The sequence below is a fragment of the Empidonax traillii genome, unplaced genomic scaffold (assembly GCF_003031625.1).
Source record: "Empidonax traillii isolate 1590-97213 ecotype Southwest subspecies unplaced genomic scaffold, ASM303162v1 scaffold51:size1492887, whole genome shotgun sequence".
Classification (NCBI taxonomy): Eukaryota; Metazoa; Chordata; class Aves; order Passeriformes; family Tyrannidae; genus Empidonax; species Empidonax traillii.
Genome location: NW_020955244.1, coordinates 1,326,050 through 1,340,635, shown reverse-complemented (window position 1 = coordinate 1,340,635; position 14,586 = coordinate 1,326,050). Strand labels below are relative to the sequence as shown.

General features: G+C 42.6%; 1 protein-coding gene across 1 annotated transcript; it reads left to right on the top strand.

Moving 5' to 3' along the window:
• Nucleotides 1-2,128: 2,128 nt before the first annotated feature.
• On the top strand, nucleotides 2,129-6,131 carry LOC114055244 (cryptic protein-like). Its single transcript, XM_027879171.1, has 6 exons — nucleotides 2,129-2,157; nucleotides 2,310-2,359; nucleotides 2,474-2,650; nucleotides 3,510-3,624; nucleotides 3,711-3,820; nucleotides 5,678-6,131. Exons 1-6 carry the CDS (start codon nucleotides 2,135-2,137, stop codon nucleotides 5,800-5,802), a joined length of 600 nt encoding a protein of 199 aa, XP_027734972.1. The 5' UTR covers nucleotides 2,129-2,134; the 3' UTR covers nucleotides 5,803-6,131.
• The last annotated feature ends 8,455 nt before the right edge of the window (nucleotides 6,132-14,586 follow it).

The following is a 14,586-nucleotide window of genomic DNA, read 5'->3' as shown; positions in this document are numbered from 1 at the left end:
TACTTGCAGAATCCCTATTTGTTTCTCTTCGCTTTCAAAGGGCCTTTTCTGAGTCCAGCCCTACACACCCTGTACTCTCTGCTACCAGCTGTGAATTTCCTTCTCACTCCTCAGTTTCAGGAGCAAATCTTTGCTTAGCCATGCCGGTTTCCAGGCTGTGTTGCTAAGAAAAGTGGCCTTAAGCAGATGCCACCTCTGGTCAGCTCCTTTGCTCCCACTTTCCCGGGGAATCTCATCCAGTAATTCTTTCAACAGTTGGAATTCACCTTTTCAGAGTTCAGGTTCCTGACTTTGCCCTTTGCCAGGCCCCTGTTCCTTGAGATCATGAACTCAGTCAGGGTCCAGTCAGTACAACCCAGGCTGCTCCAACCTTAACCCTCCTAATGGGCTCATCCACACTGGTGAGCACCAGATCCAGTAACATTTGTCTTCTGGATGGTTTGCCCAGTACCTGGACCAGGGAGTGGTCCCAGATGCAGTCCAGGGAGCTCGTGGATTGCCTGCTGCTTGGCTATACTGCTCTCCCAGGAGCCATCCATGCCAGTCCGTCAGGATGGGTCCTTGCAATCCATCTGTTCCTTCACGCAGAGAATGCCTCCACCCCTTCTTCCCAGCCTCTCTCTTCTGGAAAGCTTATAGCTCTTGGTTGCAGTGCTCCAGTTGTGTATCCCACCATGTGTCCATGATAGCAGTTAGGTCATAGGTTTCTAATTGCACCACGGTTTCCAGCTTCTCTTGCTCGTTGCCCATGCTGCACGTTTGTGTGTTCTCAAAACACTCTCCATCTGCTCCAGTGCCAGGGAGGGTTGACTTTAATTAGGACAGCTCTCTTTGTAAATTAAGCCGGCCTTTGTACCATACTAGATGAGAAATGATCACAGTTAAGACGTGGCAGATCTGACAAATGACAGCCACAGGGAGTCGCAAAACAGGAGATGATAATGTCTTTGGTCAGTGCAGCCATTTCTTCAGTGAAGGTCTGATCCGTATGTCTGATGTGTTCATGTATCTAGCAAGAACGTTACTTGTACCAGCTTCCTTTGCACTGGCACAGTGATAGCATCCCTCCTTCACATGCCCTCCCCCCACACACACTAAAAAAAAAAAAAAAAAAAAAAAAAAAAACAAAAACAAGCTGTATTGGTGCAGTTCACAGCCACAGCTTAAGTGAAGGCCATGTGCACTTTGGGGTACAGGTCATCTGAGAAAAAACTGCCCAGAGCTGCTTTTTTTAGCACTGCCCAGAGGCAGGTCTCTTTTTTTGATGCTACTGAGTGATAGTGAAGTCAAGTGAGTGGTCCCAGCCTGTTTCAGTACACAAGATAAATTACATCATATACAGATGTACCTGCTGATGCTGCATGAACTCAGACTAGGAATGCTCACTCACGGGTCCAATTTCACTAACAGTAAAAAAGTTTCAAAGGATGTCTCAGAAGGTTATTAACAGCTCATGTGAGAGAGCAAACTTCTGTCGAGAACCTTACGTTGCTTTCTGCAGCACCAGGCTCTAAGGATCTGTGCTGCAGACTGGTACGTACAGCCTCATAAAGCAGGCCCCCGGTGGAAAACCCTGGCGAAGAAAAAGGCTTGTAGGTAGAGCTGAGGCTTTTTAACCCTCATTATATATATATCTCCCTCAGTTTCTTATATACCTACTGCAGTTTTGCAGAACAGTGGTTTTCCTGTTTAGGTTGGGGGTTTCTGTAGGGTTGTTTTTTTTTTTTTTTTTTTTTTTTCCCCATGCAGTGTGGGGTGGTTCCAAGTCCTTTATTTAAGTCCTTTAGTTAAGGAACAGGCTGGAGCTGAGTTCTTGCTGCCTTGGGCTGTTGGCTGTGAGCGCTCACGGGCCCTTAGACTCTCCCCCCAGCTGTATGTGCCCCCACTTTGCTCCACCCTCCAGGGGCTGGCCGGGATGGTCCCTGCCCTCCAGGGCTCGGTGAGGGCTCAGCAAGCTGCCGGCTGTGCCTTTGGGACCCTGGTAGGAGCTGGGCAGCCAGAGAAGAGTTCTCCCCATCTCCTGTCTCCAGGCAGGGTGCGAGCGCTGCCGCATGCAGCAGAGAGGGGCTCCAGACACTTTCCCTCGGCTGGAGCTTTCCTGAAGGTCCTCCCGGCTATTCCAGGCTGCAGGAAAATGTACTGTGAAAACCACGTCAGGTAAGTTCCCCTGAGCTGCCCGGGGGACCTGCTCTAGCCAGGGATGCTTTCCTTTTTAATCTTTAGAAAAAGTTCACGCACCCACCCTAGTTTTAGGGTTTGTCTTACTGGCACAAATTTATTTCAGTTCATGTGGGTTTTTTTTTTTTTAGAATTCTTTTCACTGTGACGCTGGTCTGGCAGGCTGTTCATCTAGGAAAAGGTAAGGAAAGCTGCGTGTTTCTCGCCGCCCCGTCGTGTTTCCCTGGTACATTCAGGGTGAACATTTCTTCATTAAAAGCTACTATTCCCTTCCATATTCGCACTTCTTGTCAAGGCCGTGGAAAAGAAGAACGCGAAGATGATGTGAAAAGTCTCAACGCCACAGCACCAAAGCAGCAGCCCAAGAATGAAGGGACCTTTATAAATGGACTCAGTGACATGAATCAGAGTTATGAAAGCAGGAAGCAACAGAGCTCCAGGTCTTTGGTGCCTTTCACTGGAATTACAGAGAGTAGGTAACATTATTTATGTAAACGATCAGCAAAATTGCTTTCTGTAAAACTGCTGTCCTAGAAGATTCCAGCCTGTTGGTTTTCCGTGGCCGCTCAGGAAATGTGATAACTATTTAAAGTAGAACTGGGGATTTCTCACTTGCAAAGCGTGCTAATGAAAAGGGAGTGATACGAGGAATCAGGAAGGATTTGGTCCCTTGCATTTACAAAAGCCTCTTTGATATTTCATAACATTCTGTTCGTTTTTTCAAGTTAACCATAATTCATGACAATAAAAAAATTACCTTAAAAAAGGAAAAAGTTTGAAAGCAACTATCTGAAAGCAACGGTAACTAACAGAAAAAAAAAAAAAAAAAAAGAAATTAGTCGGTTTTCTCCCACAGATATAAATATGTTTTACATTGTTGCTCAATCCCAGGAATCTGAGAAAGGCTCAGGGGAGCATTCCTCTCTCCTCTCAAAACCAAGTAACTCTTCCCAGTAATAAAATATCCGTTATTCAAAAATAAACATCACTTTCCAGTAACTGCCTCATTTCTTAGTGTGATTGAAACCTCTGTCTGTCAAAGTGAAATATTTCACTTGAGTACACGCTGCTGCTACAGGATTGCCAGGCGTTGCTTCCTCACCATCCTGTAATCCCTAGTAGTTTGTTTCTAATCCTTAACTAAACAAAGTGGGTTTAGCTGAACAAACAACTCCTAACAGGCATATAATTTTATTGTCTCTAAAAACAATAAAACTAGATATCCTTAAGATACTTTGGCAACTGCAGAGGCCCCAGGGAACAAGTGAGGGAAATGTGAGGTTCGGAACCCCCCCGAGATGCTTGTTAACATCTGTAATATTGTCTTGCAGGCAAAAAGCTGAGCAGACACTGCTGCCAGAACGGAGGGACCTGCATCTTAGGGACTTTCTGTGCCTGCCTGAAGCATTTCACGGGCAGGTACTGCGAACACGATGAGCGGCAAAGGTAATAAGAAAGCAGACCAAAGTCAGGATGGTTATTTTCTGCGGTGGGATCAGGGATGTACCGAATGTCTCCCTTGTCTTTGGCAGCAACTGCGGCAGCATCGCCCACGGCGCCTGGGTGCTGAAGGGCTGCTGGCTGTGTCGGTGTGGCTATGGCACTCTGAACTGTCTCTCTCAAATAATGCAAGACAACTGCGGTAAGAAATGGCATCAAATCAAACATATTTTTTATCCTGTGGGTGACAGAACTGCCTTCTGCAGCCGTGGGGCACTCGGAGGATGCTGTGTGTGCTCTGTTCAGGGCCTCTGCAGTGGGATGTTTTGCTTCAGAGAATGCACCAGTGAAACAGCGAATAACACTGCTGTTGCCTGCTCAGTGCATCCCGTTAAATACCTCCACATCTTTATAATTCTGTGCAGTAGGAAACTTCCCACCGTTCTAATTGAAAATTACAGAGATTAAATGTTTATCTGCTCTGCGGAATCTGCACATCTACGACTTCTCATTTAACCAGTACAACTAAAATACGTCCAAGCATACAAAATATGTTTCTTAGATAAAGAAATAGAAAAAAAAAATAAAAAACAGTAGTGTAAACAGGTGTGATGTAAGTAAAAATCGTATTATATTAGAGATACAAGTACTGAAAACTTTCATGTTCTCACATAAACTACTTCAAACATAGAAAGACCAACCATAACACAAGTGACACAAAACTAGTCTAAACCTTATTTTAAGATCTGTGTCTTCATAATGCTCATATACAGAGTTCTAAGACAGAGCACACATCACAGAAAAAACATGTAGCCATGTCCTGATCAGTGCATGGTGGTGTCATCCAGTCTCCTGAAATGCACTATATTTAAGTCAAGTATTTCTTCATCAGCCTGTGAAAATCCCTGAATGAATGGTTGAATATTTTTGAAACAGCTAGACTAAAGACTTGAAAGATTTGCTTTTCAGGTGTTATTTCGCATGGAGAACTGGCTACTTTTGATCCAGACTACTTTCAATACACTTGAGATGACTAATAAGGCTTTAATAATATTTCCTCTTCAGTGGCAAAATCATTATAAAATATTCTTGCCCTTTCCCATATGTCTTAATCCCATCTTGTGCTTTCCTTCAGTTGTGCCGATATCTCTGTTGTTAGCAGGGTAAGAAAACAACAGATCTAAAGAGTTTCAAGGTTCAGTTGCACCCCGGTGAACTGGCAGCCTCTTATTTCCTGACCAGATTCCTACCCGAGTAACAGTGACTTGAAGCTGTGACTCCCGAGTTCATATGTAAATGCAGATTGCAAAATCCCGGGTGACATTCCCATCCTTGCAAACCCAGACCAAAAAAAAAAAAAAAAAAAAAAACAACACAAAAAAAAACCACCAAATTAAACCCCACCACAGAACCACTTTTTCCTTGGAAGATTTCTGTCCTGAGCAATTATATGTAGGATGGAGCTTGCTCATTAAACTCTTCAAAAGAGTTAAATGTTTGGGTGTTCGCCTTTGAATCAGCCCTATTGTTTCCCATTACAGGAGCAAAAGACATAATGGGCCTACTGCTCTTGAACTCAGCTTAAAAAAGACAATAAAAGGTGTCAGTGAAGAATCCTCTTGAGCGGCAGCTCAGTGGCTTCCACGTAAATGAGGGTCTGGCTTTCTGCTTGTGCTGCAAGTGAAGTCACCTCCTGTTAAGGGAAGGGTTAAAATCCGACATTCAGGCTCGAGTGCATACCTCTTGTGAAGTTCTTCCTCTTGCTTTTGCTTGGTATTTACTTTTGATTATTCTGAGATTAATGCCTGCGAGAGCTGATAAGTGCTATCAGTTGCTCCTCAAACGATCATTGATGGGACATCTATTTACATCTCTCCCCTGAGAATAGTCCCTTTGATTGGCTTTAACAGCTGATGCCTTTAACTTAAGTACCTGTGAGATGTCAGAGGACTTCTCAAGTATGTTGAAAGTCTTTGTTTTCAAATTTACACAATTATTTATTAACCGTCTTATGTTCACTTATGTTTTTTTGTTTTTTGTTTTGTTTTTTTTTTTTCAGAACTGAAATCAGAAAAGGAGGAAATTACCAGACTGTATTCTAATGGGTTAAGATTACAGCAAACAGTGTTTGCAGTCGCTTGCCTGCTCACCATCCTTCTGGAGTTCTGCTGCTGGCAGTTGTGAAACTGGACAAGGGGAAATATATTAGGGTTGATGTAACCCTCACCACGGGTCACACATTTTTCTTTTTCTATGAGAGGACTCTTCTACCTACAAGCTGGAGACATATTAAGATATATTAGTTAATGCTGAAATGCTCGGATATTATAAATTCAGATTATATAAATGTGAAGTATTTATTATTATATTATATTATTACTACTGTCAATGTCTGATTCTAACCATTTTCTATTTCCAAAATACTGATCTTCCAGTGGAAGCAAACACCTCCCTCAATGTATTGTAACTTATAGTAATTTCTTTTGTACACAGTACAAGTATTTTAACAAATAAAGCTGATTTCATTCCTGATAAGCCATATGTTTAATTTTATTTAAACTTGAAAAGTCTTCCCTACCATTTGTCATTATATTGTATCCTGTAAGAAAATGCCAGGGTAGAATGAACAATCAAAAATTCGAAGAGATAAAGAGGGTTTTAAGAATAGATATCTTTAAAACCTTAATATAGAGAAGAACTGTAAAGGTTACATAGTCTTTCAGGTTTTATTATTATTTATTATAACTAAATTGTACATATGCACAACCTTAGGCAGGAATCATGTGTTTTAAGAATACATAGCTGATGGTCATTTGTCTTTTGGGGATTTATTTTATTTCACATGCTAGAGATATGACCTCCTCTTTTCTTTTTTAAAAGGACAGCAAAAAGCAACATCATTTAACTTTTTCTGTAGCAAAGCTGTTTGTTTTATGTATCATGTAAATATGACTGTTTCTAGGCTGTAAAATACAAAATGCACGTAAATGCATCTTCATACAAGTTTATAAAACACCAGAAACAGGTTTATTTTGAAAGAATTGGAAAGAGAATCCTGAAGCCTACCTCTATCCTTTGAAAGTGGATCTACCACATAGAAACAATCAAATTCCTAATTTTGTTGACTAAGAAGACATTTCTGATGAAGAAAATCTTTAATGTCTTTTAAAAGTTCAATATCTTTAATTCTTAAGATTTTCAATTGATTTATTGTGTGCCACAGATCAAGACATTTCACTTATTAAGCAAAGAACAACATCATCACCAACAAATGACATAACACTGTGGCTTTCTTTAAATCTGTGACTACTCAGAAACAGACTATTACAGGGAGTCAGTGTGTAAAAGCATAATAAAGAGCGGAAAGGATTCAGACTGCACCTTTCAACATTAGATTTGAGTTGAAAGAGAAGGCTTCTGACTCCTCACATGGGGTACACTGCATTAGAAATTCTCGTTTCCCTCAAACTGGTGTGTACCTGTATGCCTGTGTTTCCACAGGCCGGCTTAGGATAATTAAATATCAAAGAGAACAGCTGGAGGAAAATAGTCATGTCTCTATTTATCAGATGTTGAAATTTCAGGAATGTCATTGTGAAAACGTCTTGGCTTGCCACCAAGCCTACCTGAGAAGCTGTGGGCAATGCAGCTTGTAATGTGCTTCAAACTGTCTTTGGTTTTTCAGGGAAGGCAGCGAGATATGTGGAAATACATACTGCAGGGAAAATAAATCTGAGGTAATACATTTTTATCCCTATGTGATAAATGTACAAAGCCACTAAAGACTGCAATTAGCGAAAGGAAAGAGTGCTTTAATGCAGATTTTACAACAGAACAGCTATTTCTGCTGCAATAACACCCATGGAAGATTTAATCTGGAAAAGCTGGTCTGGAGTAACTCCTTATGTACACGAGCCTATGTGCCTGCAACAGTCACCCTGACGAAGCTAGTTTATCATTGGGTCATTCTTTCTGGCAGAATTGGAGCAACTGAAAAGCCTAGCAAAGAAACTTTCTCCTGCTGCACCAAAACACCACTCTAGGGCATCAAACTGGATGCAGCGTGGTTCAGTTCCTACAGTTGCAAAACACTGTGTGGGAAACTTACTTGGGTAAGTAATTCCAGTGATACTGGTGTAAATTGCTACTCACTGAATCCCAGATATTGAAAATTTTCTCCAGACGTAGTGACAGAAGGTTTTTCCTTGCTTGTTTTTAATTTAACAGCTACTTTTTTTTCCTATCCTATGCCATTGCACTGGAAAAATTACTGGAAATTACCGCTTCAGGAAGGTTATATCAACCACACTGTGGCAAAACATTCCCCCAGGGATGGTTAGCTGTGGCAGAGACTCATCTTTGTGTCAGAGCTCTGGAAGTTGTGGGAAGTGGGCAGATTCGAGCACAGAGTCTATTGTCCTCTGCAGTGGAGGCAGCCACAGGAGTTGAGTTTGAGGAGAAACAGCTATCGCCTTAAGTTAAAGAAAAACAAGAAGGGGAGGGGGAAAGAAAAAGCATTCAGAAGCAGTCCCATGCATAGTCTTGTTTGCAAATAAAAACGTAACTAAGAGGGACGAAAACAGAAAGAACTGAGAACAAAGGAAAGCACACAGTCACAATCTTTGCTTAGGTTAAAGCTGTCTCCGCTTTTATCTGTCTCCAGCTGTTTGCAAGAACAGATAAAAGAAAGCATTATTTTCCTCCCCAGCTACCATCCAGGCCTGGCCAACCTTCTAACACTGCAATTACAGGCACTTTGCTGAGGTTTGTTTACAGCAAACAGCAGTGCTTGCTCTCCAGCCCCACGCTAACTCACAGGCCACTCTGTCAAACACGGCACGTCCCAGCAAAGTAGGGCATCTGTTGATACAGGTTCATGCATATTGCCCTCTCCACATGCAGCCACGTTTGGGCAGGGGGAAGACCCTCAAAGAGAAAATATTTATCAGACGATGCACAGAGCCCTAGGCCTGTAGGGTCTGTAACAAATGGTGCAGCCTGCTTACTGCTGCAGGCTCCACCACCCCTGGGGCACCCCACAGCTGATAAGGACCCACATCCCTCCCCTATGGCCAGGAGCCCCTAGAGCTGGAGCTCTGCTGCCAGGCTCATGTCCCCAGGGGCACTCTGCCATCTGCCCTTGAGGAGCTGCCCACTTCAAGAAGTGTTTTGTTTTGCATAAAGGCCATGCAGTGCACCGAGGTTTCCTCACACAAGCCTGGAAAGCCAACTTGCAGGTACCAGATGCTGAGAGAGTGTCACTCATCTGGCTCTTTGAGGTTATCTCCCAAGGTGACTTCACTCCTAGCAAGAAGACATGGATTTCTCTTGCCCCTGGGAAGTGTTAATGGTACCAGTAGGTGCCATAGGTGCCAGCAGCCTTCCTTATCCTAGTGGAAAAGGCCTATTTTTCCCAACCAGTCAAAAAAGAATTAGAAATAATTCCCAGGATGGTTTATCCAGAGTTGTTTTGGGGGGTTTTTGGTTTGTTTTTCGATTGGCAAGGTGAGATGGCTAAGGTTTACCCCCACATATTTCACTACTAATCTTTCATTCACTCTAACAGTGTGACAGCAGGCTATATGTCCAGATCATTACACCCACCAGTTTAATATATACAAATATATATATATATATGTAAGAACAGATGTACAACACCTTTATATTTTGTCTTCCATCTGTTGGAAGGGTGATATAACACAGTAAGCTGGCTCATGCACTGAGCAGCCCTGCGAATCATAGAATCATCACAGAATATCCTGAGCTGGAAGGTACCCACGAGGATCACCAAGAATGAGTCCTGTATCCACATAGGGGAACCTAAAAGTTAAACCCAATATTTAAGAGCGTTATCCAAAACTACCCAAGCATTGTGGCTTATCCTTGTGACTGCGAGGCACATTCTTGGCCAGAGAAGATATTAAAACATGTAATTCCCCTCCATATTTGGCTGATTGACCTTGTCCTTGGCTGATGCTGCTGTCAGGGTGGCTTCTTGGTAAGGGTGTGAAGCTGCCATACACCACTGGAATAAAACCAGATGCCTAATTCATGCTGGGCCCAGCATTTCTCTTCAGGTACATGCTGGCACAGCAATAGCTTTCATTAGCAGTTGTCTTCCTCTTCTGCAGCCCAACCACATCCTTACAAAACCACGACTCACAATCCAGCCTGCGAGGCTTTATTTCAGATATTATTTGCTTGACAACGTCTGGATGAAATGCTGGGGATGTCCTACCTGGAGAGAAGCACTGGTAAAGAAAGGCTCGAAAGCAAACAGTCAGGAGGGCATTGGCATTACAGTTACAGGTAGAGGAAGCACATTTTCCAGCTGAGCCTCCAGCAGCTGGTCCTGTGGACTCAGGCCTCCTTCTCTGCCGGTTGAGTTAATTCTCTGAGCTTCACATGTTGTCTGGGGCATAGCTGGTCACCTTTCACTGGGTACAGAGGTTTGGGAGCAGAAATAGACATGCAACCTGCGATGCTTCAAATCACAAGACTGGGTTTGGCACAACTATGAGAGGCATTTTCAGCCCATCCATAAAGAGTTTTCTGTCACTGGACAGCACAGCAGTGCTGAACATTGACTTCCTTTGTAGGAATGGCACAGAACATCCTGCATCTCTTACCAGCAATGCATTCTTTTGCCTCTTGTCTACAGTGTGATGTCTGCCCACTAAACAGAAAGCTTCATGTGACTCATATGACTTACAAATCATTACAAAATTTTTAAGTAAGAAAAAAGTCACTTATATAGGCCAAAGAAATAGACAGTTCTGTCTCCTGTACCGCCATAAAATCTCCAGTCCACATCTAGAAAGTTCTGTAGGGAAAGTTGTGCCTCTGGTTTTCACATCGACAAGATTATACAAAAAGTATTGAAAGGAGTTCCACGAAAAATTTAATTAAAGATGAAGAAGTGGTACCATGCTGGAAAGACGATCTTTGCATGAGCACCTTGAAGTAGAGCAAGGAGAGAGTCAGGAACAAAAAGAAGAATAGGTGTCAAATGTCCTTCCCACCTGACCTTGTACCTGAACTCTTCCAAGGACTTTTGGACCAAAAGCTTTAAAAAAAGAAGCAAGATTAACAGACTTTGAAGGTCCCGTGCTTACATGTTAGCCTTGTTCTTTCAGTCTCTACATTATGTTTCCTGACCTCAAACTTGTATTATACAGCACCAGTACCAAAGCTGCTTCTCATACAGGGAAGAAATCCCTGCTGGAAAGCAAAGCACCAGTGCACACCTTAATTAGCTCTGAAGGTACAGTGTGGGCACCATGTGATGTCAAAATAAATTGAGCTCTGTTTTCCTGGGCTGGTGTTGGTTTGCCAAACTGGGAGTTTCCTATTGCCTTCAAACATTGTTCTTTAGGGGAAACAAGAAATATAGAACCATGGCTTCCTGCTCTGTGTCTCTGCCCTCCCCTGAGCTCCACAGAGGCTTCTTCGCAGAACCCCAGCACTTGTCTGTGTGGACATGTGAGAAGCAATTCTGTGGAAAAAAAGACTTGTGCAGAAGCAATGTGCAGTACAACATCTCCAGCAGCATAACAACACACAACAAAAGCCAATCAAGTACATTCCTGTGCTGTGCTCTCCTTTTATCTGAGCACAAATGGCATGCCTGTCATTAGCCATGCTAACCAAAAACAACTGGAGAAGTTCAGCAGTGCTGGAATAGATGCAGACCAAACTCCAGTCCAACAGCCAGGGCAGGGGATCACCTGTGCAGGTAAAACTAAGTGAGAAATGTGAATTCCAGGAGCCAAGTATATACCCAGTGTTGCAAGTTTGTCATGTAGTTTGAGCTGATAACAAGACCAGGAAGGCATTTGTCTGCTGTCTGCTTCGTACTTGTATCAGACCCAGCCATGGAGGTCCAGTCACCCACCCAAAACTTACTTTTCTGATTCTATTGGCCCAGTTTCCACATGGACCATCTTTGCTGATGGAGGGATGTAGCTGAGACATGCAGCAAAGGTTGAAGGAGAGCCCACAGTCAGACAAGCCAAAACTGGTTGAACAGTCACTGCTTTAATGTTAATAGCTTAATTAGTTAGAAAGATTGTAGGTTATCTGATCCTGAAATACGGAGGCAACGGGAAAAATTAAATTCCAATAGGCAGAAGATCTGCTTGTGAGTTTCCATTACAGTGTGTGAGCAGCACAACACCCCACGGGAACAAGAGAAAAAGATAATTATTTACTTGGCAGTAGTGACACCATTAATGGATTACTATATAGTGTTTTGCCATCTTCACGTCATAAAGAATATTGAAATTTATGGAGGTTTCAGGAAAAAAGGTATAGGCATCATTTCAGATACAAAAATATACACTACAGTGAAAAGCACAGATAAATTCAGTTCATTATGAAAGCAAGAATTATGAGTAACTTGTTCCCCCAGAGGGTCACATGGGAAGGTGCTCAGTCCCATAACTGTGTTGAACTGACAGAGCTGTTTTGACTGTTTGCACAGAAGCACCCCAATGCAGCCAGTGTAGCTTTCACCAGGAGACAAACACACCATTCCACACCAGTGGTCAGAATTCAGAACCATCCAGTATTTGCTGGGAGGCTGCTGAAAGGAGACCAAAAGTCTACCAAGGCAAGAACTGGCCACTGTGTCACGCATGATGGTGTATGCATCTATGTGTCCAACAAGTGAAGGCAATTCTGGAGCAGGCTGTGTGATGCCACAACCACTGAAGGTTCCACAAGAAATCCCAAAGAAACGGAACGAAGAAGATGAGACACCATTAGCAAGGTTTGCAGTAATTTGTTGCAAATAATAACACGAAAAGTCACGTTCGTGAATTGCAATCAACACTCCTGTGCCAAGAGGCAGCTGTATCATCGGTGGTGTGCAGCTGGTATTGTGCCTACAAGGCTGAGGTTTTGCTGTGGTAGGCGCTGTACAGGTGCACGGGAAGAATGAAGTGCCCTCAGCAGCTGACACACTGATGGATTATTTTCTGACAGCTAACAAAGCGTCTGCCACCACAGAGCCTGGCTCCACGCTCCGAGGCAAAACCCTCAGTGTGCACACACTCCTACTGCAGTCATGGTTTTATCAGTCCTGTTGGTTTTGAGGTCTATTTTCCATCTCCTCCGCACTGCTCCCAGATCACACCATCAGCACAGGCGCCACTCGCCAGGAGATGGCATCATTAGAAGATAATAACCCTGACTCTTAAACTTTGCAGTCAGATACAAGTGTGAGACTGAATACAGCACTAATGAATGCCTTCCTGAGCCTCACAGTACTGATAATGCCTGACAAAGCCAAAGCAAACCACAGCAAGTATTTGAATGCAAGGTGTGAATACTTTAAACGTAATTTTCAAAAGGTGAAGCTGCTGTTATCTTCTGCTTTGGCTGCTAACTATGTAACTCCCTTTATGTACTAAGGCTGGACATATTGTCCACACTCAGCAAAGACTGTTCTTACAGTTACTGTGGAATCAATGAGAGAGAGTTTTTCTGAGGCAATTAGGAGAAAGAAAAATCCTAGGCTGGTAAAAGGAGCATGCAATTATAAAAATGTTATCACAGAACTAAAGTTATGGGCAATAATATGCTTTTTTTTTTTTTTTCCAAGTGGCTTTCATATCACCATTCTACTCATATTAAATCAAACTTGCAGTGAGTGAATAAGCTCGATCTGACCCAGTGCATGGATGAGTAGTGATTCTTGTATCACTGTGCAAAGAGTTAGAGAAAGTGAAATAATTACCTTTAATCTTACTGTGCTCCATCAAAGAGACCAAGGAACCCACTTGCTGGGTTAAGTGTGTCAGAAAGACAAATTATAGCAGCCCTGTGTGCATGGATTCTGAGGTGCTGAATACTAATTTTGAAGGAATTTTATCAGATAGCCAGATGAAAAGAAGTAACAGGGACCTGTTACTTTTCAAGAGTATATGCTTCGCCTGACTGCTGGCAATTAAAGTTTGAGAGCTTGTCAAGACAAACATACAAAATAGGCTTGAAAATATTTCCTTGCAAAATCACTATATCATATAAACATTCAGATCTTGGAACATTTTATAGAGTGGAGGTGGAAAAAAAAAGACTATTGCGTTTTGATAATATCATTTGGAGACACCATAAATAAGTACAGCATGATAGGTTAATTAAAGCACTTCACAGAGCTCAGCCCTATAGATGGATGATAAAGAGGAAAATGTGTCAGTGCGTGAAATAACATTCCCAAGAGATAAATTAATTATCTGCTGCATATATTGGTTTTTTCCTTAACACTCTCGTGCACTGACCTTGATATTCTGCATATGTGATTATCTTAGCTACAATAAAAATATTTCTTTAATGGTTCAAGCTATATTGAGACAGGAGCTGTCATATCTGCTGCCTGGTCTCCTTCACTGTATCTTTCTGCTCCTGAATACTGGTGAGCACTGCTGATAGGAAAACCAGAGGGCTGCTTTAACCTTATAAAGAGCTGTGAGTAAACAGCTCTGCCTGTGATAACGTTCTCAGGAATTAGGAGTAAAATGGGATTAGCACTTTACTTCTGCCAGCGTACCCCAAGTCACAGAAACACAAAGGTCAGGAAAAACCGTGTGGTGCTCTGGGCAGTTCACTGATTTCTTTTAATGAGTTGAGGAAAAGCCTGTGCTGGATGCCCATTTTCTGTCTTCATGCAGTATCCTTAAGGGTACAGCTAAGCTAATACCACACCTATGCACCCCTTAAACAGAAGGCAGCAAAAACCCCACAGGTTTTTACCTCTTCAGACAAGAACCTTCCGTGAATTGACATAATACTGTCTCACTACCTGTTTGTTCTCTCCCTGCCATAATCTCCCTGCAAACTCCTGCACATTCCACAAGTCATTTCCAAATGCCACAGTCAGCTCATCTTCATTCTTGGTAGGTAAGAGTGTTTCCTGCCCAAAATGCTGTCAGCTGGCACACGGAGCTGACACACACTCACAAACCTCCT

Excerpts from the sequence above, each read along its gene's own strand:
- LOC114055244 (XM_027879171.1), top strand. The coding sequence starts at position 2,135 with ATGTACTGTGAAAACCACGTCAG. Across the intron at positions 2,158-2,309 it reads TACTGTGAAAACCACGTCAG|AATTCTTTTCACTGTGACGC; the intron begins GTAAGTTCCCCT and ends TTTTTTTTTTAG. Across the intron at positions 2,360-2,473 it reads GGCTGTTCATCTAGGAAAAG|GCCGTGGAAAAGAAGAACGC; the intron begins GTAAGGAAAGCT and ends CTTCTTGTCAAG.